The sequence below is a fragment of the Euprymna scolopes genome, chromosome 39, assembly GCF_053919585.1.
Source record: "Euprymna scolopes isolate OS-2025 chromosome 39, ASM5391958v1, whole genome shotgun sequence".
NCBI classification, from domain to species: Eukaryota; Metazoa; Mollusca; class Cephalopoda; order Sepiida; family Sepiolidae; genus Euprymna; species Euprymna scolopes.
This window is the reverse complement of record NC_136520.1, coordinates 32,727,604-32,755,426: the sequence shown is the minus strand read 5'-3', so window position 1 is coordinate 32,755,426 and position 27,823 is coordinate 32,727,604. Positions and strand designations below refer to the sequence as shown.

The 27,823-nt window shown below is 33.8% G+C and overlaps 1 protein-coding gene across 4 annotated transcripts in view; it reads left to right on the top strand.

Annotated features, from left to right (window-relative positions):
* LOC145263723 (ras-related protein M-Ras-like) overlaps positions 1–27,823 on the top strand; it is a 111,526-nt gene that overhangs the window by 36,942 nt on the left and 46,761 nt on the right. For 3 of the 4 annotated variants that reach the window (XM_080120690.1, XM_080120691.1, XM_080120692.1), the window contains exon 2: positions 2,206–4,304. In XM_080120690.1, the coding sequence (XP_079976816.1) occupies positions 4,121–4,304 (184 nt within the window). In that variant the 5' untranslated portion in view covers positions 2,206–4,120. Of the gene's footprint in view, positions 1–2,010; positions 2,051–2,205; positions 4,305–27,823 lie in introns of those variants that run through there. The other variant, XM_080120693.1, reaches the window with a different exon arrangement.

The following is a 27,823-nucleotide window of genomic DNA, read 5'->3' as shown; positions in this document are numbered from 1 at the left end:
AGGGAGATAAGTTAATCCCCGTATTCGCAATCTTCAAGGTGTTCACATTCAGGAGAAAATGCCATTTCCCCAATTTCCCGTAAAAATTATTTAAATAATTTTCTACTCGATGAATTTTCGTAATTTTTGAATATATTACTATTTTCGACATGCCATCAAAGTACTGTTGTTTTGTTTAAAACAGCATATTTTTTAAAATCGATCTGTAGACTCTATCTTAACAGGCACCAAAAAACTACATTTTGAAGTCTGTGGTACATTTGGAATAATTCTCTCTTTTTTTTTTTTTTTTTCTTTACTAATGTTCAGTATTTCTTCTATCAAAAGAGGCAAAAAATGCCGAAATCAAAAAAATTATTTTAATGGAATATGTTGATTTTGAGATTTTAGAATACCTAATTCTTGGTTATCTTCACAATTATTTTTTCCACTTCACTTCCGTTTAAAATTGTCTTTATTATTTTTTTTACGGTATCTTTTGTTTATTAAATTGTTAGGTGAAAGTATGGTGGTTACCATAAATTTTAACGACGTTTGAAAAAGGGTCACCATTTCGGTCGGTCCCCTTTTGGGGCACCTCCAACATTAGCGAGAGAACAAGAGTGCTGAAAAAGAACGGTTGTGGAAAAGAAAACATTGGGTTATAATTAAATGCGACAAGACTTTAGGATTGATGATGTTTTATAAAGGTTTCCAAGATATAGGGTACAAAGAGGACGGTACATTTCTTTGATAAAAGTCTTTACCCAGGGAAACTGGTCCGTCACATATTGATGCTTCTATCGTTCCCGCATGTCTGAGACAGATTTCTTTTTTGTATCTCCCTCCAGGACAGTCCTCTATTCCGATTGGCTGAAACCTCTGGTAACGTTGAGAGAAGAAAGGGAAGGAAAAGTAGAAGAGTAGGGAGAAAGAGAGAAATAAGGGAAGCATACCGTAGCAGCATCATAGTAGTAGTTCACTACAAAAGTACAGAATAGGTAAAGTAAGCCCTCTCCTCCCATATTAAGAAAGATGTTTCTAAATAATAACGTTATTATTTAGAAAAACGATTCTTAACACAATAAAGGGTAACCGGAAGTAAAGTAGAAACAGTAATCGTAAAGATAACCAATTTATTTTAAATATATATAGTAAAACTGGTAATTAGTAAAAACCTGAAAAGAGTGATCAATACTATTGCAGAGCAAATATGTGTTTTATTTTTTATTTTTTTTACCGTTTTATCTGTTTGGTTACATATGTTTCGGATGTTGGGCCATGTTTACGATCCAACAGAGGCTGTTGGATCGTAAACATGGTCCAACATCCGAAACATATGTAACCAAACAGATAAAATGGTAATAAAAAAATGACACACACACACACACATATTATTATTATTATTATTATTATTATTATTATTTTTTTTTTTTTTTACAAAGGAACATTTTTGAAATGAGATGAAAGTGTCGAAATAAAGGCATGATTAGATACTTTAAAAAAAATGAATATTTCAATTTGAAATACCGGTTTCTAGATTTCACATGTTCCCAATTAAAGACTGGATAAATTTTGAGCCTCAATAATGAAATTATGGGAATCGTGTGAGTGTGCGTAAAATTTGCTTGAAAACCAAAGTGATAAGGATTTTCTGATCAAACTAATAAAATAAAAATAAAGGTACTAGTGCAGTGCACTTATTGATCCATGCTGAAATAATAATGTTATTATTTAAAAAGCCGTTCTTAACATGCGGAGGGGAGAGTGTTTTGTAACTATTCTATACTTTATTGAATAAAAAAAATATCATAAAACTTTAATTAAACTTGGAAATACGATTTAAAAAATAGCGCGGATCAGTAAGTGCACTAACACCAAAATAAGAAATGAAATAAAATATATATATATATATATATATATATATATATATATATATATATATATATATATATATATATATATATATATATATAAAATAAATAAATAAAAATAAATAAATAAATAAAAAAAATACTGCTATAATTGAACCCGGAACTGGGAACCGGAGACCGAAACCTGAAATCGATATGTATGGACCAATGGATGTTGTTTTCTTTGATAATATTCAATCTTTTTCTTTTTTTGATTTACACACCGACTATTCGATTATTCATTTATTATTTACTTTATTTTATTTACTCAATACAATTTCCTTTTTTTTTTTTTCCTTTTTATTTTTTTTAGTTTATGTTGACGTTCGGGAAGGCGTTCGATTTTTGAGCAGGTGGTTTACGAGAAAGAGAAGGGATTCTTGCTAAAGTATGCTTTGGAGACCCATAGAAGAAGACAGAAATAAAGAAAAAATCAGAAGGCAGGCCGCCACCATCATCAACATAAACGACATCAGCATCCTCATCGCTATAGTACATTAACATTAGATCTACAAATATATTACCATTGTATCTTTCTTTTTCAACATTTTTAACTACACAACAACGACGCTGCCGGCATTGCCGGATGAAAAGAAAAAGGAAAAAAAGAAAGAAAAAAAAGATAGAAAACATAGGCGAATTAATTTCTTGCTGTTTAAAACAGCAAAAGTGAATACGCCATTATAATAAAATAGAAACCAGCCTCTCAACCCCAACATTAACCCTAACTTCCATAAACAATAGAAAGTCTACTTCCTATTAAAGATATTTTTTGGAATTTAAAGCCGATAAAAAAAAATCTCTGGTTCCAGTGGTTTGGTTCAATGGTTCACTAATTTATTTATGTAATTAAAAAAAAATAATACAAATATTTATTACACTAATATTAATTTTGATATTCTTTTTATCATTGGTCAACTTATATTAATTTCATTTAATGAGCACATTTTGGTTTAATTTACGCCCCCCCCCAACACACACACACACACACACACACACACAAAGAAGAAAAAGAAGTAATTAAGTGCGCGCGCGTGTATGTCTGAGATAACGCTACTACGACTACTACTACTAGTACCACTAAGCGTGATTTTGTTGACTTCTGGCTGGCGAAAAGGAAGTTAAGATTAAATGATAAAAATAAAAATAAAAAACACAAGAAAAAAGGGGGCGTTACTAATGTTGTTGGTCAGTCTAGTGTGTGGCGAAAGTTAGGTGAAAAAAAATTGACCACACAATCCTCATCAAGGCACAAGAATAAGCCACATTATAAAGGAGAAAAGGGTCTTCTTTGGTTGTTGTTGTTGTTGTTGTTGTTGGTCAGTCTATCAATCGGTTTGTAGTGAGCAAAAAAAAAAAGAAGACTGATCTATTCCAGTCCTACTCTATAACGCAATACACACCACACACCCAAACTCTAAAGACTGACCCATATTAGTCGTACTATATAGCGCAACACACATGCACACACACACACACACACACACACACACACACACACACACACACACACACACACACACACACACACAAGATTAACCCATACTAGTTGTATACTATAAAGTAACACACATGCACACACAAAAGGCTGACCCATACCAGTTGTACACTATAACGCAACACACACACACACACACACACACACACACACACACACACACACACACACACACGACTAACCCATACTAGTTATACACTATAACGCAACGCACACACACACATACACACACACACACACACACAAAAGACTAACCAATATCAGTCGTACATACACGCAACACGTGCGCGCACACACATACACACACACACACAGAAAACTAATCCATACCAGTTGTACACTATAACGCAACGCCATACACACACACACACACACACACACAGAAAATACTAACCCATACCAGTTGTACGCTATAATGCAAACCACACATACCAGTCGTAGGCTTTAACACAGCAAGGCACAACCACAACAAAAGGAACAACTAAAAACAAATTACCAATGTTGGTCAGTTTGTTGTGAAAAAGAACGGAAAACGGGGAGACGAAAGAAAAAGAAGAAGAAAAAAAGAAGAAAAAAGAAAAAAATACTAATTGACTATTAGACTAACTACATAACACTACAAAAAGAATACATATATACATATATATAAATATATATATATAAATATATATATATTTATATATATATATATATCTATATATATCTATATCTATATATATATATTAGAAAAATGGTCAAGCCACCAAATGAATCAGGTACATACAAACTGGTTGTGGTCGGAGAAGGAGGTGTAGGAAAGTCGGCTCTGACGATACAATTCTTCCAAAAATTATTTGTTCAAGATTATGATCCGACCATTGAAGATTCCTATATCCAACATGAAGAAGTGGATGGTGTGTGGTGCGTCCTCGATGGTAAGTACTGACTATATTACTATTTATATACGTATCTATAATATCTTTCTGAATTTTTGAGATGAGGATTGATTATCATATTATTTGGATTCTTCGGACTACTGTTCTCATCTTGATTGTCATTTTCACAACGTTTCGGTTGATGTAATCGATCTTGAGGTGTAGCTTTTGTGTAATGTTAAAATGACACTAAAGATGAGAACAGTAGTCCAAAGAATCTAAATAATACAGATGTGTCTATAATGTAATGAATTAAACTCAACTCAATTCGATTCAATTTATTTGTCAAAAAAAAAAAAAAAAAAATTGTGCTTCAATGCTATGTAGGAAAAAGGGTAGTAGAAATTTACAGAGAAGAGGATACAGTAGTCCAGCATCTGTACAAATTTAATTTGAATTGTTGCATTCTTGGCGCATTTATTAATTCACTTGGAAGTTTATTCCAAGATCCAGAGATTCTAATTGAGAAAACAGCTCTCCTTTGGTTCAGTTGAAATCGTCAGTGAAACAGTTTCTGTTAATGCCCACGTAAATCTCTTTATGGTGTAGAAGTCAATAATAGGTCCTGGAGTATATCATAATATATGCTGATAAGATTGCTTTCTGGTGCAGGAGTGAATAATAGGTCTTGGGGTATATCGTAATGCCCACTTTCCAGCGATCTTGGCAATTAAATTTAATTAAAATAAATGCTGAAATAGTTTCTTGTAGTGCCTGCATAAACCTCTTTCTAGTGTAAGAGTGAATAATTGGTCCTAAACTAATTCTCTATTTTTTTTTTTTTTTTTTTTTTAAGTATTTTAATTCGTTTGTTCAAATGGATGGGGAAATTAAACTTTTATGAATGTAAACAATAGATATAATTTTGAATATCATAATGTCCACTGATGAGATTGTAGACCAAAATGAGATCACTGCATAATCGTTAGTGTTCAAATGAAAAATGAGTTGAGTTGGCTTTCATGGGGCAGATCCAATAGACTCTGATACCATTTGAGGAACCCGTCTTTAAACTCTCCAGATGCTGAATTTTATGTATTAGATATGGAGAAGAGGCCTTGGCACCATACTCTAATAATGATCTCACAAGGGAGACATAAAGAAGAGGAAATACTTCAGGAGTGAGTTTGAAAAAAATATATTTCCATGGCAGATGCTCGTCTGAACTCCAATCTCTGGTCCCCCCTCGCCAATCTTTCACGAAAAACACCCGTCTAGCTGAATCCACTGTGAAAAATTTCCCCCACTCTATATCTGTGCCTAAATCAAAACGCAGATTCCATGAACAAAGCTTCTTTCTTAGAACTGCACGCCTGTGGAACTCTGTTCCGGCTGCCTGCTTCCCTCCGGACTACAACTTGGATGTCTTCAAGTCCAATGTTAACAAATTCCTAATGAACCGCCCCCTTAAGTAAACATTTCAGCAAATCTCCTCACTAACGTAATGTACTTGCAATAACCCTTATCCCTGAGTGGCTTCCGGGCCTTGATAAGTGGTGATCACTGTGTAAAAAAAAAAAAAAAAATATATATATATAAAAATTGTGCGTCAATGCCATGTAGAAAAAGGGTAGTAGAAATTTACATAGTCCAGCATCTGTACAAATTTAAGTTGAATTGTTGCATTGTTAGTGCATTTATTAATTCACTTGAAAGTTTATTCCAAAATCCAGGGATTCTAATTGAGAAAATAGCTCTCCTTTGGTTAAATTGAAATTATTGGTGAAACAGTTTCTTGTAATGTCCATGTGAATAATAGGTCCTGGTGTATATCATAATATATGCTGATAAGATTGCTTTCTGATCCTGGGGTATATCGTAATGTCCACTGATAAGATTGGAGGCCAAAATGAGATCACTGCATAATCGTTAGTTTTCAATGAAGAAAAGGTTTAGCTTTTTGAGTCGGCTTTCATAGGGCAGATCTGATAGACCCTGCATCATGTGAGTAGCCAGTCTTTAAACTCTCTCCAGATGCTGGATATCATCTATTAGATATGGACAAGAGGTTTTGGCACTATACTCTAACAATTGTCTGATGGGAAAGACATAAAGAGGGAGAAATATTTCAGGAGTTTGAGAAACACAATACTCTTTGCTTTGTTAGGAGCTTGAATACAATGTTTAGATGGCTTGAAGGACAAGATCTTTTGTTTCATTCACCTCCTTGAGCAGTGCAGTGTCATCATCGAAAGTAAGAGCCAAGTTGTTAGGAGAACACACTGCAATATAGCAGCATTTATCAACATAAGGGCTAAATTCCATTCAATGGACCATTTCTGGGCATGTTGACGGCTAGACTTGAGATTATCAATTTTGCTTCTACGAGTTGTTAATTTGACATCATCTGCAAATAGGAACACATTTACAACAATCACTTCCGGTATTTTGTTGATATTATGCATGTATAATATATCTATATATATATAAAAGTGAGAATGTGTGTGTGTGTGTGTGTGTGTGTGTGTGTGTGTGTGTGTGTGCGTGCGTGTGTGTGTAAGGACACTTCTCAACCTATATACTCAACAAATTTTTGATCTACAGACTTGAACTTTGGTATATAGGGTATTCGGGCATGTGGAAAACTTTTTAATCGATTTTCATCTGGAAAAAAGTGCTGCTAAGGGATCAAAATTGAAAAATTGGTATGTGGGAGTCATCAGATTTGTATCTGTTTGTCAGCTGTTTCACGAATGTGCATGCGCAGCTGTGAAACATGACAGCTGCTTTATGTTAAGAATAAGTAGGTTTGAAAACATTTTGTAAAGAGTGTGTCAAGCAGGTCTAATGGCTATCGTACTTGACTCACTTACTTGAGCTTTTGGTTTCGATCTCAGCTTGAGTATTTTTTATTTTACATATAAGAAGTGAACTGTTTAGAAAAAAGCATAATACTCACATGTAGATATGTCAATTCCTGTATTAATTAAAATGTAATATTTATGCATCCTGCTAGTGTGTATGTATATATATATATATATATATATATATATATATATATATATATATATGTATGTATATATATTATGCATTTATAATATGTATATATTTTGCTTAAATAATAACAATTAAGTGTAAAACTTGATGCATGTTAGTAAATTATATTTAATTCTAGAGCAGTTATACATTGCTGTCAGAAAACTAGACAAAATGTTTGTCATTAACCTTTGTGGTTTTTGGAACCGTGGATGGCTGAAGTATGTTGTGAATTCAGCTGCCATTTGGTGGGGGTAGACCACTTTGACAGTGACAGTGAACTGATTTTGAAACGGCTTAAACCACCACAGTTAAATGCCGTTATACTTCCTATTTGCTTGTCTTTTCATAAGGACAAAATTAGACATGAGGTCGATTTTTAATGTGGAGAAAATCCAGCTCCTCAAAAAGGGGCACTCTGGATTGGAACAAAAATAAAAAATTATGTCAGCCTAGAAGGATTTCTCCTTCACTGACCGAGGACAGAATAGACTAAGTGTAGCTTCAAATCAGTTGCTACACTTTGTTCCTAGTCTTATATAAATAAGTTATGAATTAAGATATTTGCCGACCGAACAATGCAAGATCTTATAAAAAGCAAAATTGGTTTATATCTAAAAAGATTATGACAGTTTCATCAATTCTTAAAACAGACGAGACATTTATAAAAACAGAGCCTGAGTTTCATCAACAAAAGAATCTTCAGATTTAAAGAAAAGAAAAAAATAAACGCACTTACTTCGGACATTGTTCTAAAAAAAAATAATCATTCATTCTTTATTTTCAGTGATGCAGAGGAATGGGCTACTCAAAGTCAGCAGCAAACAGTATCAGATAAAAAATTTATATCATGATTATACTAAATTATTATTATTATTTATTATGATGATTATACTAAATTATTATTATTATTTATTATGATGATTATACTAAATTATTATTATTTATTATGATGATTATACTAAATTATTATTATTTATTATGGCGATTATACTAAATTATTATTATTTATTATGATGATTATACTAAATTATTATTATTTATTATGATGATTATACTAAATTATTATTATTATTTATTATGATGATTATACTAAATTATTATTATCATTATTTATTATCATGATTATACTAAATTATTATTATTATTTATTATCATGATTATACTAAATTATTATTATTATTTATTATCATGATTATACTAAATTATTTTTTGCATGAAATAATAAATAAAATTATTATTTAACTGTTTTGGAATTTTTTTTAATAACATTCACTCTAGCAAGCAGTTGGATGTAAGGGGCTACTATTTGGGACCATGTCTAGGAAAGATTAACAACATGTTGGTTTACATTACATTTAAACTTCTTCATATCAGTCAGGGCTCTACATTGCGAATGAAACAGTTGTATTTGCGAGTGATTTTTCAAAGTGGCGACTAGAAATAATGAAACGCTTATCTTTTGGCGGTTGCATTTCTTTCACTAACAATCTTCCAAGGCTCACTCCTGAGTGAAAAATATATTTTCAACTTTTTTTTATGATAAAACGAATAAAGTTAATTTAAACAATAAACGTTTAATAGAACAATATACTCTTTTTTTTTAACAAAGGCTGTTTAAAAAACATCTGAAGAAGTCAGAATGTTTATACCTTCAAGTATCAACATAAAATTTGTTGTATATTTAGAATTACACTTATTTAAAAATATACAGAAAAATCTTTACTTAACTCATCACAGAACAAAGATGTAATATTCTAAAAATCATGTGTGTTTGAATAGTAACTTTTTTATTTGGCTAGTAAATGAAAATATTTAGTTGTTAAAGATCAACTAAATATAAATTTGTCCATAGATCCCTGTCAGTACAGCCAGGGAAGCAGGTAGCAGGAAGGGAATTCCAAAGTCTAGTTGTTTGAGGGAAGAAACTCTGAGAATAGAAAGCTTTCTGGCATTTAGGGATCTCAATAGTGAAGGGGTGAGATTTTGTTGCTAAGCGGGTTTGTTGGGTATAAGTGTAACGAGTTCATCAGAGCGCATTCCATTAAAATCTTTGTAAAACAGGCACAGAGATGCAACATTGTGGTAATGGGACAGAGGTTGGAGCTTAGTTGACAGAGTGGGACTTATTAGATTGAAAACTCTTTTTTGGGCCCTATCCAAGAGGGAGAGACTAGTGGTAGATGCATCAGCCCAGATCTGGCAACAATATTCTATGCATGGGTGAATGGTGACCTTGTAGAAGTACAGGATACTCTAAGATGTGAATAGTTTTCTAGCTTGATAGAGGGAACCCATCTTCTTTGCAGCAGCTTTCGCAATGTCCTCAATGTATTTGTTCCAGTTCATATTGCCCGCAAATGTTAGGTCAAGGAGTTTGAAGGAAAAATTTTCAAGTAGGGTGTTATTTGTCATGGATATCGATGTTTTGAAAGGCGTTTTGTAATTGTTAAAGGAGAGCAACTTAGTCTTACTAGCATTAAATGTTACCATCCATTTATGGCCCCATTCCACTACGGTTTGGAGGCCATTTTCTAACAATTCTGCCATTGTCTTTTTATTTTTTTTATTTTTTTTCATTACATTTTCACCCCAAACAAGGCATATTACCACTTTGATGTAGGGGGCTACTATCAGGAACCTAAGTTCCAGGAGGTATTATGTAGGGAGTTTAGCAGCAAGATGTCTGTTCCCATTACACTTGAACTTCTGTATGTCAGTACAGTTCTGGGGAAGAAACTATTAGAGTGAAAGGCTTTTTACATCTAGGGATCAAAACTGTGTAGGGGTGGGACTTTGCTGCTTGTCAGGTTTGTCGGGGGTATTTTCATCAAGGCGATACAAGTGCTTGTAATTCGTCAGAGCATCCACCATTAAAATACTTTAAAACAGGCAGAGAGATGCAACATTTCGTCGGTGGGACAGGGGCTGAAGTTTAGATGACAGTTCAGGACCTATTATGTTGGCACCTCTCTTTTAGACCCTGTCCAGGAGTGAGAGACTAGTAACAGATGCATCAGCCCAAATGTGACAGCAGTACTCCATACATGGGCAAATGGTGGCTTTGTAGAGATTTTGTCTTGACAGTATTGAACGTTACCATTCATTTATGACCCCATTCCACTAAAGACTGAAGATCTTCCTCTCGGGTTTCGGTCATTGCCTTAGATATGTGCTCATTAGTTTTCCCCACGTGTCTGCTATAGAGTATGGTGTCGTCGGCAAATATACCCATCTCAGAGACAATTTTATCAGGTAAGTCATTTATGAATATCAGAAATAACAAAGGTCCAAGAATCGATCCATGTGGCACACCCACATTTATATCAAATGTTTTGAACGTACGCTCATCAAGGACAACCTGGATTCTTCTCTCATTTAAGAAGGATCTAATTATGCTAAGCATTCGTCCAGTAATACCATAGGATTTTATTTTCATGAAAAGACTATCGTGCCATACCCTGTCAAAAGCCTTAGATATATCTAGGGCTACTGCCCTACCCTCCCCTACCTTATCCAGTGCTTGGTATAAACATTCAGAAATTACAGTTAGAATATCTGTGGTAGAACGGGCTTGCCTAAATCCATATTGGTGGTCTGACAGAAGTTTAGCAGTTGTAAGGTGGTGGACTAGAGCTTGATTAATTATGGACTCAAATATTTTGGTGAAAAGAGGGAGGAGGCTAATTGGGTGATAATTTAATGGGTCAGTTCTTTTGCTAGAGTTTTTGTAACTGGTACCACAGAAGCAGTTTTTCAGCAGCCAGGAAAGCAAGATTCGTTAAGGCATTTGTTAAAGAGTTTAGCGAGAACAGGAGCAACTTCAGCGGAGCATTTTTTTAATAGCACAGCTGGGATGAGGTCAGGTCCACATGCATTTGAGGTGTCTAGGTTTTTTTAATATCATGTACTTGGGAGGGCATGATATTTAGATCATTTAGCGTGGTTTCTGTTTGCAGAGGAAAATCAGGGAGGGAATGGCTTGCTGGGTCCAAGGCAGAGTTTGAGGCAAACTGACGGGCAAGCATGTTAGCTTTCTCAGTTGCTGTGTAACAACCTCATGATTGTTTGATAGTGGAGGTATTGTCGATTGCCCATTATTTACTACACTGTTGTAGATTTTCCAAAAATCACAAGTTCCTAATTTTTGCGCTTCAATGTGTTTCCTTGTGGTTTCAGTGTATTTACTCTTAGCTGTTGCTACTTCTTTCTTGCAATTATTTCTTGCTTCTATATACTTTTGTCTGTTTGTACAGGACTTATGCCGGATAAATCTACGGTATGCATGTTGCCTCTGAGCAATGGCAGCTGCACATGTAGAATTGAACCATTAGGGAGAGTGGGGTTTGCTATAGAACTTCCATGTAAGAACATGTGCTTCAATTGCTGCTTTGAACCATTCAGTAGTCTCATTTGCGCACTGTTCTGCTGGAAGAGAAAAGATATTTCCCCATGGGGCATCTCTGATGTGATCTCTAATGGCTTCCCAGTCAGCCTTATTGTAGTACCTTGTTATTTTGAGCAATGGCTCTTCAACTTGGGGTCGAGAATTTAAAGTAATATCTATCATTATTACAGCGTGATCAGCATTCCCGAGTGGGCAATGAGCATTTGTTACACAATCATCAGGAACTGTTGTCAGAAATAGATCCAGAAGTGAGGCTTGCTGGTCCTGGCGATCTGGGAGACGAGTCGGGAATATTACTGTCTGTGTCAGGGAATGGGATATAGAAAAGTTATGGATGACGCTACCAGCTGTGTCATAGATTTATGTACACTCATTCTTCCCTCATGCATGTTATAGAGCATTGTATCATCAGCAAATATGCCCATCTCAGACACAATATTATCAGGGAGGTTTATCAGGAATAATAGTGATCCAAGGATTGACCTCTGAGGCATTTCTGCATTAATGTTATGCTGCTTGAATAACAACCTGGATGGTTTGATATATTTAGTATACGTCCAGTAATACCATAAGATTTAATTTTCATTAGCAGCCTTTTGTGCCAGACTTTGTCAAAGATCTTGGATATATCAAGGGCTACAACCCTGGCTTCACCCATCTTATCCATTACATGGTATATGTGTTCAGAGATAACTCTTAAAATATCTGCAGGATCTTGCCTAAATCTGTACTGTTTGTTAGAGAGAAGATTTGCATTTGCAAGGTGGTAGACTAGTGCTTGATTAATAAAGGTCTCAAATATTTTAGCGAAGAGGTGGAGTAGACTAATAGGGTGATAATTGAGAGGGTCAGTCCATTCATCAGAATTCTTATACACCAGTACCACAGAGGCCATCTTTCAGCTTTTAGGGAAGCAAGATTCAGCAAGGCATTTATTATAGAGCTTGAAAAGTATGGGGGCTAGATCAGCTGAGCATTTCTTAATTAGTATAGCAGGGATGACATCAGCTCCACATGCCTTGGAGGTCTAAGTTTTTTTATGATATCATGGGCATAAGAAGAGGTGATTTTTACATCATCTAGTGTGGCTTCGGTCCACATAGGTAAATTTGGGAGGGAGTTGTTTGTTGGCTCTAAGGTGGAATTGGAGTTGAATCGCAAGGCAAGTAGTTCCACCTTCTCGGTTGCTGTGCATGCGACCTTCTGGTGGTTGGATAGTGTAGGAATTACTGATTGATATTTATTCACTACATTATTATAGATTTTCTAGAAATTATGAGTTCCTATCTTTTGTGATTCTATGCATTCCATGATTATTTCAACATGCTTTCATTTTGGTTGTTGCTATTTCTCTCTTGCAATGATTTCTAGCATCTACAAATTTTTGCCTATTTGTATTTGACTTATTACGTTACACACCAATGGAATACATGCTGTCTTCATGCAATGGCAGCTGTACAATCTGTAGTAAACCATTGAAGTCAGTGGGACTTGCTATAATACTTCTGAGTGGAAACATGTGCTTCAATGTCTGCTTTGCACCATTCAGCTGTGTCATTGGCATACTGTTTATTAGGAAGAGAGAAGATATCAGTCCATGGGGTATCTGATGTGTTCTCTAATGGCTTCCCTGTCTGCCCTTTTGTAGTACCTTGTTCTTTTGAGCAATGGCTCCTCATCTTGGGGTTGGGATTTAATTGTGATGTCAACTGATACTACTAGGTGGTCTGTGTTTCCAAGTAGACTATGGACATTAGTCACACAATCCTTGAGTACTCTGGTGAGGAATAGGTCTAGATATGAAGCCTGCTAGGTTTCATGATCTGGTAGGTGGGTTGGGAACATTACTGTGTGAGGGAATGGGCTATAGAGAAGCTATAAGTAGAGCGTCCATCTGCATCTGTGTAACCTGAGAAACCAAGCTAATCTTTATGGTGGACATTAAAGTCACTAAGCACATGTATTTGGGCATTACTATCTAAGGAGAGAGCTGCATCTATACTATCAGAGACAGGTTTGTTTTTAGCATTATAAACATATATTACTTTATAAAATACTAGCAATGAGACTTAACGTTGCTCAGGATTGAATGATGAGCAACAAATGTTTTTCACTTCCATATCTTTATTGTCATTAAAGTCGGTGAAATCGCCCATTTTTCAATCAAAATTAATTGCCTGGTTTGGTTTGGAACCTATCGCAGTGCACCAGGAGGAAGCTTCATGTGCCTCCCTGCAATGACTTAGTCCACATTACATTGTAGACTATATTACACTGTAGAGAATTTACTGTTCATTTTATAAAATTATTTTATATGAATTTAAGTTTAAAATGAAAAACTCAAGTATCATGGTTCAATTGTGTTTTAGACAGAAACATTCATTTCGAACATGCCCCTGTCATATCAAAGATCTTACTGTTGATTTTATATATTGGGCCTTTTGGCGTGTGCGGTAATAAAACCTCTCAAATGCACTTGTGATGCATATATATATATATATATATATATATATATATATATATATATATATATATATATAAACTAGCTGTACATACTAGGCATTACCCTGAATTCATTAGCTGTATATTTCATATAAGTTTTAAAGAGAAAAGAAAACATTTATTTCATTGTTTTATTATTCTGATAATTATATTAAAAAAAAACTTTAGATTAAAAATATAAATAAAAAAATGAGAAACAACGTTAAAATAAAAATAATATATAAGTCACATATATGTGAGAAACACAGATAAACATAAACACGTGAAATAGTCACAAAATGTTATTGATATAGAGAAAAGAAAACAGATGGAAAATTGCTCAATAACAACTCAATATAAAGGAGATAAGTCATATTCTAAAATGCAAAGATTTATCTCCCTTACATTATTTGAATCGTTATTTAAAGTCATTACAACAATATTCCTAACTAGAATTGAAAAGAAATCAAGCCAATTGAACTGAAAACCATTTTGATATTCTAAAGAACATGTTGAAAGCAAGAAAAAGACAAAATGGCTAGGTAGAATCAAATATCAATAATACCTCAAATTATGTAAAACAGATAAGTTATATTTTAAGCTGCAGAGATTATTTTACATGATTTTAATTAATTATTTAAAAATTGTTGCCATGGAACTGGAATATTTTTTTTCAAACAAACTAAAACCAAAAACATTTCAGTATTGTAAAAAAATATGCTGGAAGGAAAGAAAAAAAATGTCAAAATAATTATCAAATATCAGTGTTTTAGATTATATGCTATTTGAGTCTAAATTCTAAAATCCAACCAGATAACTTAATAAATTAGATGAGCCATTAAGCAAACCAATTGATCAACTGATAAGATAACCTTTTAAAACAAGGCTCAAATATTGACATATGAATCATAAGCATAGTAATAATTATAGCAATCATTTTGTAGAGTGCTCTGATTCACTACGACTCATCAGAAATGCACGTATGTGTGGAGAAAAGGCACATCGGGTGTCATTTTGGCAAATTTGTGAAAACATGAAGGTTTTAAAGGATGCAGTGTCTCTATAGGCAACAACTGATGTAGGAATTCTGGACACTTCTGCATTTTAGGTTTTCACAACAATTTTTTGTTTTCATTTTTGAAGAGTTCCACCCAGGACAAGGGAAGATAATCACGAAATTTATAGTAGTTTTGCAAAACTTTTTAGTAAATTAAAACAAATACATTAAAGTAATGCAATAGCACAACAAAAAAACATTAATTTAACTACTGAAGCATTTATTGAATTGAATTTTTCTGTTCAAAGTGGCGACTATTTTCATACATTTTAGAATATTCCAACTTGACTGTTCTAATATATTTCTGAATTGAAAAAATATCTCAAATTGACTGTTTTAATTTATTTGGAAATTATTATTCAGAGAAAATGTTTGTTTTCATTAAAAGACAATCTTCATACATAACTTTTTTTGTTACCTTTGGTTATTACCACTCATCAACTTATCAAGGCCAAGAGGGACACTATGGTAAAAGTTAATGAGATAGAAATAATCACCAGCCAAAAGATGAGGAACACTATGAGGGTACTGACACTGGTCAATGCTATGAACTGTGCTTGATTACTTATGGACTAGTCCATGACAAAATTTATTGACATAGGACTTGAAGATGACCAAGTTGTGATCAGCAGGGAAGCCATCCCACTGTAATGTGTTCCACATATGGGAAATCCTTACAAAAAACTCTGTCTTGAAATTTCACCTGATACTAGGTACATGGATAGAGAAAAGGGAAGTTTTTTTTTCCATTGTGGTAAGAAGACGAGTTCTTGCTATGAATGCCTAGAGCTATTCGTCTGTGGAACACAATACTGTGAGGCTGCTTCCCAGCTAACTATAACATGGTCTATGTTATTTAATTATTGGAATTCTTTCTAATATGAGTAATTTGTATATTTTTTATTTATTTACTTATGGACTGTTATCCTCATCTTTATAGTTGTTGTTTTATGACGTTTCTGCCAACTATTCACCTGGCCTTCGTCAGGTTGTTAACCGCGACAGGATAGGAATGTTGAATCTTCAGTAATTACTGCCTTCCATAGTTGTCATTGTCTCGTCACGTTTTGGCCAACTAATTCTCTAGCTGGCTTTTGGTGGGATTGAAATCACTATCTTCAGACAATGCCCACCTGGAACTGTAGAGATTCAACGTCTCTATCTACTGCGCCACAGGCCCCGAAGGTCGATCAAGGTTGGATTTTTTTGGTCTTATAAATCCAAGCTTTTTTGTTATCTGATCGTCCATTGTCGGGTCCGTACCGAATGGTATTTATTATTTAATTAATTGGAATTCTTTTTGAGATGAATAAGTTGTATTATTTATCCATTTATTTACTGCGGACTATTATCCTCATCTTTATTAGTTGTTGTTTCAAAACGTTTCGCTAAACTATTCCTCTGGCCTTCATCAGATTGTTAACCGCAACAGTTCCAGGTGAGCATTGTCTGATGATAATGGTTTCAATACTACCCAAAGCCAGCCAGAGGATTAGTTGGCGAAAATGACAACAACTATGGAAGACAGTAATTACTGAAGATACAGTTGAAGATTCAGCATTCCTATCGCGTCGCGGTTAACAACTTGACGATGGCCAGAGGAATAGTTTGGGCGAAACATTGTGAAACAACAACTATAAAGATGAGGACAATAGTCCGCAAATAAATAAATAAAAAATATGACATGGTCGTTTTCAAGTCCAACATAAACAAACTCTTGTTGAGCCGTCTTCATAAATAATCAATTCTTTTTCAATTTCCATTATTATTGTTTCACTCATTGACCCCTTATCCACGAGTAGCCCCTGGGCCTCGATAAGTGGTCACTGCCCTGTAAAAACAAAAAAAAATACAAAACTAATGATTGGAGCTTGGTTTAGTAATATAGATTCAGAAAATATATTTTCAATTTTCAAAACTATGTAAGTAAAATATTGGTACCTGATGTTCATTTCATTCATATTACATATCTTTTAATTAATTAGCATTTTAGATGTTATGTTTCAAAATTTTTGAGATGAGGATTGATAATTTGTATTATTTGGATTTTTTTTTTTAATTCCATTTACACCCCAAACAAGGCACAGTGCCACTTTGATGTAGGGGCTACTATCGGGGATAGAAGTTGCAGGGATACTATGTAGGCAGTTAAGCAGCAAGATGTCTGTTCACATTACACTTGAACTTCTGCATGTCAGTACAGCTGTGAAAGCAGGAACTCGGAAGAGAGTTCCAAAGTCTAGCAGTTCTGGAGAAGAAGCTATTAGAGTATCCCTTCTTACATTTAGGGATTTCTACTGTATGGAGGTGGTTGTCAGGTTTGTTGGGGGTATTTACGTCGAAGGGGTACAAGGGCTTGTAGTTTGTCAGAGCATCCACCATTAAAATACTTGCAAAACAGGATTATTCAAACTATTATTCTCATGTGCTTGTTAATTACAAAAACAAATAAAATAACCTTCCTTTCTTAATATCAAACTATTTTGTGACTATATGGACTCTTCTAAACACTATGTTTAGAGGGGCAATCTCGGAGCAGTCTTTCTGGAACATACTAAATGCACATTCTTATAAATATATCACCATGTTGTCTTATTTATTGATCCTTCAAGATCAGAATGACTTAGTAGTGAAAACTCAGACTTATTTGGATACAATATGTCCATCTATCTCTCTCTCTAGACATCTATCCATCCATCTCTCTCTCTCTCTAGACATCTGTCCATCCATCTCTCTCTCTCTCTAGACATCTGTCCATCCATCTCTCTCTCTCTCTAGACATCTGTCCATCCATCTCTCTCTCTCTCTAGACATCTGTCCATCCATCTCTCTCTCTCTCTCTAGACATCTGTCCATCCATCTCTCTCTCTCTCTAGACATCTGTCCATCCATCTCTCTCTCTCTCTAGACATCTGTCCATCCATCTCTCTCTCTCTAGACATCTGTCCATCCATCTCTCTCTCTCTAGACATCTGCCCATCCATCTCTCTCTCTAGACATCTGTCCATCCATCTCTCTCTCTAGACATCTGTCCATCTATTTGAACATCAAAAAACATTTTTACACCAACCTAATACATGCATATGTATGTATATGCATAAAAACTTGAATGCTCACTTACTATTTCCGGAATGCATATATTTCGTGGAAATATACACAACCCTTACACAGTATAAACTCTTATTGACAATCAAGACTCTGAGACATATGTTTTGGATGCAGGTTTCTTGTTCATCGACAAAGGTAAAACTGAAAGGAATTAAAACACACAGATACAAACTGAAGGTGAGGATTTACTAAGACCTTAAAGATAGTTATAGACTTGATAAACTTACAGAATAGAAAGCATTTGGCATAACAAATACTCATAGAAATGAAAAACTACAAATTATGTTGTGTAACAGAAGAATTTCGAGAGGCCAGATGGAAGTTTCACACATGGTGAGAAGGTAAACAAAGTTCTTTTATATAAAAGAAATTAATGCTAAAAAATAATCCTTGCATTATTTAATTCTATAATTAGAAAGAAGAAAGGTGATAATTCGTATCTGAGATGTCCAAAAATGTAAAGGTATTTAAGGGATAGAAAAACTGTCATGCAGCCATGCTGGGTGCAGCTAAACTAGATTGGGGATGAGCACCAGAAAACTTCAACAAGTGTAGGGTCAGAAAGAGGCCCTTAAGTTAGAAGAGGCAATAAAGGGAGATAAGTGCTACTCAATGTATTGTACATTAAACAGAACACTTAGGTTGCAACCAACACTGGCAACGAGAATTTGAATTTATGTAAGATACAACATAATTATTCCTTCAATAGACAATGTTGGATTTAAAAACAAAACAAAAAAAAAACAAAACAAAGGTGGTGAGCACAAAAAATTTGTTAGTTACAACAATAACAGCAAGAAGTTAAAACCATACTGTATTTTGAGCCCACAAGGTGTATCATTTGCCCAGGAATATGTAGATAAGAAAGGTTTTGTAGACTGGCTAAAATGAGGATCGTTCCACTGTGATCGGGAGAGGATTATAATGGCTGCCTAAAGATCAAGGTTTTTAAGAAGATGAATGATCTTAGCAATGGCGACAAGTGTAGTTTCTGACACAGAACTACAGTGGGTGAGCTATTTGACATCCAGTTTCTACTAGGGGACAGCTACTATTGTACAGGAACTCATAGAGGGGATATAATACATAATAGGCTAGACGATCCATTCTCTCTTTTATAAGACAGATAGATCCTCCTTCTCCGAACGTCCACAGCTAACATGTAGATGGAAGTAACCCAGACATGCGTTTCCTCCCACACTCCTGTCACAGTGTATTCCCACTCTCTCTCACTCTCTTTCTTTCACTATTTACGCCACCCATCCTCGTAAAAGTGAAGCAAATAGAAATTAAACAATTCAGAGAATCAAAGCATGTGCAGCAAAAGACTGTTAGAAAATCATTTGAGACATCAACGATATGTAGTGAAGATGCAAAGCGGCAAGCATTTCATCAATTGCACTGTGATGCAAATCTATGGTAACCATCCAAGTATTATGAAAAGGGCAAATCCCAGGAAACCTATGTTTGGGTTACAAGCTGAGATACATATAAAGGTACGTGTATAAATGGAAAGACTATGACAGGAAAGGGCAAATCAAGCCGTCGACAGACTTCCCTATAGCAAAAAAGGGTGAACTGAATAAAAACGGAGTACTGTTGTCACATCTGGGCAGGAGTTGATTGGTGCTCCCTATTCGGCTTTGATAGAGTTCAAAACCGTCTTCAAAACCTAGTAGGTGAATGACCTTTTCTCTTCGCTGCAACCTCTTTCCCACAGAAGAGACGTTACAAGCCAGTCTCTGCTCTATCATTATTTTCATGGCAAGTGCTCGACTGAACTCTAGTCTATGGTTTCCCCTTGCCAAACTTTCACAAAAACACTCGATAAGCTACAATCACTATAAACGATCCCCTCCTCTCTATCTGTGCCTAAATCTAAACACAGATTCCATGAACAAAGCTTCTTTGCCAGAACTACCCATTAACCCTTATCCTCAAGTGGCTTTCAGGCCTTGATAAGTGGTGACTCCTCCCCCCCCCCCAAAAAAAAAAAGACTTGACTGACTTGTACAGAGATGGAAAGGGACTGTCACTGTATGGCACAAGGCCACAAATGAGATATTACATTGAGATGGAAAAGATGTGGCTACTTGATGTAAAGTATGCCACAAGGAACTGCTCATTATAGGAAGCCTATGGAAATATTTACTGAAGAGAAGGATTATGTTGATTCTGCTGAGAGGAATTTGAAATTGAGGAACTGATCTTCCACTATGCTACAGAAATATTTGCTAGAGAAAGAAGGAACATGTTGATCCCACTGAAGGGGAGTTGAGCCAAAGATTGGATTATACTTTTACTATATTATCATGTATTGAAATCCCGGAAATCTTCGGAAATGGATTATTATTTCTTGTGGACATTTTACATTTATTTGGATACCACATGTATCACCCAAAATTTTGTGTTTTATAACAATTATCGCTATCCAACCCTCTTCATTCCCATTGAACAGTCAAGCTAATTTCACATATAACATTCATGTTTAATATGCTTTTTGCATGTATCTTAGACTGGAATAATCCTTTCTTATAAAAAAAAAGAGAGAAATATTTTATTTTATTTACTAACTTCTTGTGTTCGCCCCGCCTTTGGCTCATCGAGTATTATATGAAAATTCTTTTGAGGTGATTAAACTCTGTTATGTAATAAAAGCATTTTCTTAGTTGTTATGTTCTGTTATTTTTGTTGTCTGTGAACTTCACTTGGTTATTTCATGACAATACTGATCTGAAGTAAGACGTGTCATATGAGTCGTAACATTTCCATTTTTTATTAATACATTACGAGAATGTGGGGAGATACTGCCAATTTCGTAGGGTTTCCAATTCTGCACTGGGAACTTCTCCCAAATTAAGTTCTACTAGCTCATATAATTACATGGGGGCTCGTCCTAGATCAGCACACACCAAGTAAAGGAGGGCTTATCGCTTGGATAACAATCCTCATTGGGATAGTGTTTTACACTAATAAATGAGGCAAAGTGACAGATATAGAAGATTTTATGAAAGGTTCAAGAAAAATGAGTTAGTAGAAATAGGGAAGAAACTAGAATTCAAAGTTAAGGGAGCCATGGGAAAAAAGCCAGTTGTAAAGTGATCACTATACAGTGTGACACAAAGGAGCATGTAAATATCTCCACTGGACGATCTGTAAAAAGTTGAATATCGAATATAGCAGCAAATCCTGTGAACATGTTTACCAGAAAGAACAGTTGGAAATAAGTCATGCACCATCCACTATGACTATGCAATTATGACAGCTACATACCTAGAAAACAGAGCTAATAAACCTGATATAGTGATATGGGACAAGAAGGAGAAAGAAACAATTTCGGTAGAAGTTAGTGTCCTCAATGATGCTGGGTTAAACAGAGCAGACTGGAAAAAGATAACAAAATACTAAGGTCTTATGTACGAAATGAAAAGAAATTGGAATCTTAGGAAGATCTCCATCATTCCAGTAATTATAGGAGCAACTGGACTCATGAAAAAACAATTTCAAAAACTACCTGGCAAATATACCTGGTGAATAAGTGCAAGAGGGATTAAAACAATTGCACTTAAAGAGACGGTTAGAATCTTAAAAAGATCTCTCAGGTGGAATATATGAGTTAGCAGGTAAATGTCTAGCCTTCAGCTAGAACAAAATGATAAAATAGAAAAAAAGGTCTGTAAATATAAGTGTGCTAGGTTCAAATCCAGTTCATTCCACAGAAGCACTTTCATCTAACCCACACTTGACATTGTGCCTAACCTCCTGAAAAGGAAGTAAATAAATACTGATATTAGTTTGTATGGCATTGGAGCTTGTATCATACATAAAATGGAAGATAGATCAGTAAAACCCACATATCTCATAGATTGCTACCTGCAGAAAAAAAAGTTACAAATCAAGAAGGAAGCAGTGCATATTATTTTTGCAGTCATCAAATTTCATCATTTCATTCATTGAAGACAATTTTTGTTGCACACCAGTGATAAGTTACTGTTAACGATTCATGGATTAAAACAGATTGCAGAGATGAGGGCCATTCTTCTCAATTTACAAAGGTTAAATAATGGTTAACTATTCTGCACTTTCCCAAACAGATTCTTAACTATTCTGCACTTTCAACAAGCAATTTCCAGGGTTAAATTCAACACACTGCTATCAAAACTCACTACTTCAAAATTCAACACACTGCTCTAAAATCTAACACACTGGTGTAAAAGTCAAAACTTGCTGTTCCAAAATCCAACATAATGATGTCAAAACTTGCTATTCCAAAATCCAACATACTTCTGTCAAAGGTCGCTACCCCAAGATATGACATACTGCTATCAAAGATCACTGCTCTAAAATCTGACATACTGCTGTCAAAGCTTGCTATTCCAAAATCTGAATCAATTCAGTCTCTGAAAATCAAACTCTTTATTGAAACCAGCAGTATCTCATTTGCATATGAGGGTGACGTGAAATCTCGTTACTTCACGAGAGCGCCAAGCAGTATCCATTTTTAAAAATTCCTTTTGTCTGCCACTGGACACTACACACTACATAATACCTGGTTTGTACCAATTTTTAAGGCATTTAATCACGTAGGATTGAATGTCAAGAATTAATCATACTGATGAATTATCTACACTTATCCCAAAATATGCTGAAACGCTTTAAAAACACAATGATTACTGTAATACCAACTGGGATAGAATTAAAAAATATATTGTGTAATGGCATTAGCGATTTGACGATTTGATTTTAAAAGAAATGAAAAATAGTTGCAAAGAGAAAGAAACAGGAAAACATTTTTTTTTTATATTACATGTCACTGAATTTTGATGTATAAAGTGGAAAGTTGTTATTGAGAGGCCAAGTATTGATTTGTAACTAGAGAGAAAAATAGTAATATCTCAAAATATCAAATGACTCTTTAAGAGTTTGGAAAATTTCCAGAGCATTTACCATTAATTCTTTTGATATTATGGTACTAGTTGGTATACATGTCCCAGGTTATAGTGTTGGAATATCCTCAGAAAGGGGAAATTTTTTGTATCACAAAGGATTTATTATTCAGTCCTATGAGGTCTTTACTTTATAGCAGAATTCCATATAGTTTAATTCAGGAAAAGCAAAATTCTGCCTTTTTCATAAAATAATGCCAAATTGCTAGAGCTTTATTTCCTTACCTTTTCCTCATTTGGTTTGATTTTATTTCTCTTTGATGCTACCAGAACAGGCTGTCTGAAGATACCGGCTTCCTGACTTAAAATGCATCAGATATTGATGTTATTCTTTGTTTTTTGTTTTGTTTTTTTCCATTTGCAAAACTCAATCATTTTCTGTATAGTCAAAAACAAAAACAATAATTTTCCTCTAAAAAAGAACAAAACCAAATACTATAAATAAATATTTGGAGATATAAGTACTTGAGGCATAAATTTTTTTACTGAATTAATTCAGCATTGAATAATTGTTATTATATCATATAAAAATTATTATATCAATCAGTGAATCTATTATGCCCTTAACTCATCAAAAGAAATCGCAACAATCAATGCGTCAAAAGGAATTGAAGTGTGATTTGACAAGATTAAAATCTGAAAATTGGAAGAGACACTGCAAATACGTTTTAGAAAAATAAAAAGGTATGCATGGAAAAAAAATTCGATTTGGCTTAATGGAAAAATTTAAAGGTAACTGCAGCTTCTCTTCCAATTTTCGGATTCTTACCATGTCAAATCACATTTCAATTCCTTTTGACGGATTGATCGTTGCTATTTCTTCTGATGAGTTAAGGGCATAATAGATTCACTGATTGATATAATAATTAAGTGATTGATTTTGAGCTACAAAACAGATACTGTCAAGAATTGTATGTCAACTGAATCAAAGGAATAAATTATAAGATGGTCAACATCATGAATTTTGGAACATAACTTTTTGTCATTTATTCTCTATATTGCTCTGTAATTACATTGAGCTTCTTATATAAGGATTGATATGTAATAAGAAAATATATTTCTACAGATATATATATATGAGCAAACAGTTAATAAAATATGTTAAAAAACACTTTGAAATGAGTTAAAAACATATTTAATCTGAAAAGGAAACACTAGATAAATGGATAGTCCTTAATCCGCGGAGTTTCGAAGAAATACTCTCCTTCTCATCAGAGGGTAGGAATTAGCAAAATGCGGGATCGGATTTTGCATGCAGAAGTATTTGATGAAACAACAAGTAAGTCAAAGATCTTACTTGAAAACAAAATAAGTTAAGCAGTGGGAATATGGTAAAGAAAAAGGTGATTACACATGAATGGATAGTCTGGTGGAAGATAAAAAATCCAGTGACGGTAAAATCCAAATGTAAAACTTCAAGAAAGTTAAAAGAATTTCCATTTGTACAAGTAAAATCCAAGGAAATCCCGTAATTGGAAGAAGATGGTCCATAATAATCCATAGGCAGAAATCCATGGAATAATTCACAAACATGTGTACAAGGAAAAAAAAAAATATTAATAAAAGAAAAATAAGATGTGCTTTTCACTCTACTTCCGAGACATAACTATAAATAAAAAAGATCTATATAGATCTATATCTATATATATATCTATATATCTATATATATATATAACTCATCATACATGTATGTATGTATGTATGTATGTATGTAGATTCACTAATTGATATAATAATTAAGTGAATGATTTTGTGCTACAAAACAGACACTGTCAAGAATTGTGAATGTCAACTGAATTAAAGGAATAAATTGTAAGATGGTCAACATCATGAAATATAGACTTTTGTCATTCATTCATTGTATATATGGGAAAACTATGCTTATTCAATTATATTTCATCTTTTATTTATACCAATCCTTTAATTAATGAAGTTCGATGTAACTACAGAGCACATACAAATAAATGACAAGAGGTCTATATTCCAAATTTCAATATGTTGTCCATGTTACCATTTATTTCTCTCAGAATGTTAAAATGTTCAATTCTTGACAACACCTGTTTCGTACCACAGAATCATTCATGTAATCATTATGTCAATTTTTTAATTTATTCTGGTCTTAACTCATCAGAAGAAAAATGAACTCATTAACTTTAAAAGAAAATAAAGGAGTATGGACATGATTAAAAATAGAAAAAATCGGAAGAGTAGTTCCAATTGTGGTTTGTTTTAGTTACGCCATCTTTGAATTTTACTTTTGAATTTAAAACAAAACACAATTCGAACTTCTTTTCCGATTTTTCGGATTTTGTATTCATGCCCATATGCCTTTCTATTATCTTAAAGTTGATGAGTTCCTATTCTTCTGATGAGTTAAGGGTAGAATAAATAAAAAAATTGACATAATAATTACATGAATGATTCTGCACTCCGAAATAGGTGTTGTCAAGAATTGAACATTTTAACATGTTGAAAGAAATAAATGGTAACATGGACAACATCTTGAAAGTTGGAATATAGACCTTTTGTTACTTATATATACATATATAAACATATAAAAAACATTTAACATTTAAAAAAAAAAAAATCACAACAAAACCACTTAAACAGATGAACGATAAAAACAAAGCAGTAAATCGTCTATGGCATCATAGCGGAATGGATTAGGGCACTGGACTGAAATGCATAAGGTTTAAGGTTCGAATCCTACCAACAGTCAAGCTACGCTGATGAGGAGTAGGGCTTCGAAACATGCGTGTTCGTAGATTACTGTTTTTAAAAATGATGAATAAATAAATAAAAAATATGTCCAAATAAAAAATGGGCGACTTTCGAAGAAAAACACCGGTTCTCCGAGGCGGAGACATAAACCTCAATATCATTTTAAAAAAATAAATCAAAACAAAACCACCTATATATATATATATATATATATATATATATATATATATATATATATATATATATATAGAGAGAGAGAGAGAGAGAGAGAGAGAGAGAGAGAGAGAGAAGGCTCCTTCACTCCTTCAGTCTTGGACACAGACTATGGATATCCATGAAGGGTTGCTTGTGCGTGAAATTTTTTGTGGCAGGAGGTGCACAATCTCCAACCACACCTCTCCTGGGACGACATTGTTAAATACCAGTGGCAAGTGAAGTACAAGACGACTGGAAACAAATGCCAAGATAAGCGGAGAGCATATACAGCGGCTAGAATTCCCAAATGGTCATCCATCTGATACTAGCCAGGCTCAACGTTGCTTAACTTCGGTGATCTGATGAGAACCGGTATGTCAACGTGATTATGCTGTGTATATATATATATATATATATATATATATATATATATATATATATATATATCGATGCCTCCGTTCAGTCTCGAAAAAACAAAGGATACCCCTGTAGGAGCAGTTGTGCGTGTGATTGTGAGGCAAGGGTCGTGCAATCCCTAACCACACCTCTCCTGAATTGACGCTGGAAACAATGCTGAGATAAGCAGATATATATATATGTATATATATATATGCATATGAGATTTGACCTTTGTACTAATTGTTTACTCCAAATGACATATATATATATATATATATATATATATATATATATATATATATATATTCCAGCAAAATGTGCAGAGAAGAGTTTGGTATTTGAGCCAGTTAGCAGACAATCTGAGACTCTTGCTCATCGGGAAATATTTTAAGTTGGTTAGATTCAGAATTCTGAATGGTTCTGATTACAAGTCTGTCATTTGATAGAGAAACCAAGTGTTACTTTAAACCTTTCAAAATAAAACATTGTTGCTTGTTCTAAACTTGAGCTGTGATCTTGTGTGAAAGGAAAATCCTTTTGTTATTGCAGTGACTGGAATAACACGATTGACACTACGACCAATGTCAAAATAAAGCATCAAATCTCACTTTTTCACTGTATTGTTTTAAATCTCATAGTTGTTATTTAATTTGGAAGGAAGATCTATTTGTTACAGCAATCACTGAGACCACATAATTTACATTGCAGCCAGTGTATAAAACGAGCCTTGAATCCAGACAAACACACACTTGATATATGAAATATATATATATATATATATATATATATATATATATATATATATATATATATATATATATATACAAGTTAGAAAAGCATTTCATCCAAGGTATGAAAATTGTTAAACAAAATGTTTTTACTATAGGCTTTAAAAATAAAGGTACAAGATTAAATTTGAAATTTATTTATCTTCAAAGTGCACTTTTATAAATTTTACTAAGTAGGGTATAAAAATTTAATTTAAATTGAATCAAAAAATTACTTTGGATTTATTTTATGTAATGTACATTCTGTTGCACTTTTTAAAAAAATAATTGAAAATTTTTATATCTATATCATTAATTGCTAGATGAAAGATAATGTTTTTAAATTGCAACAAAATGTACGTTACATAAAATAAATTCAAGGTAATTTTTTGATTCAATTTAAATTAAATTTTTATACCTTACTTTGTAAAATTTATAAAAGTGCACTTTGAAGATAAATA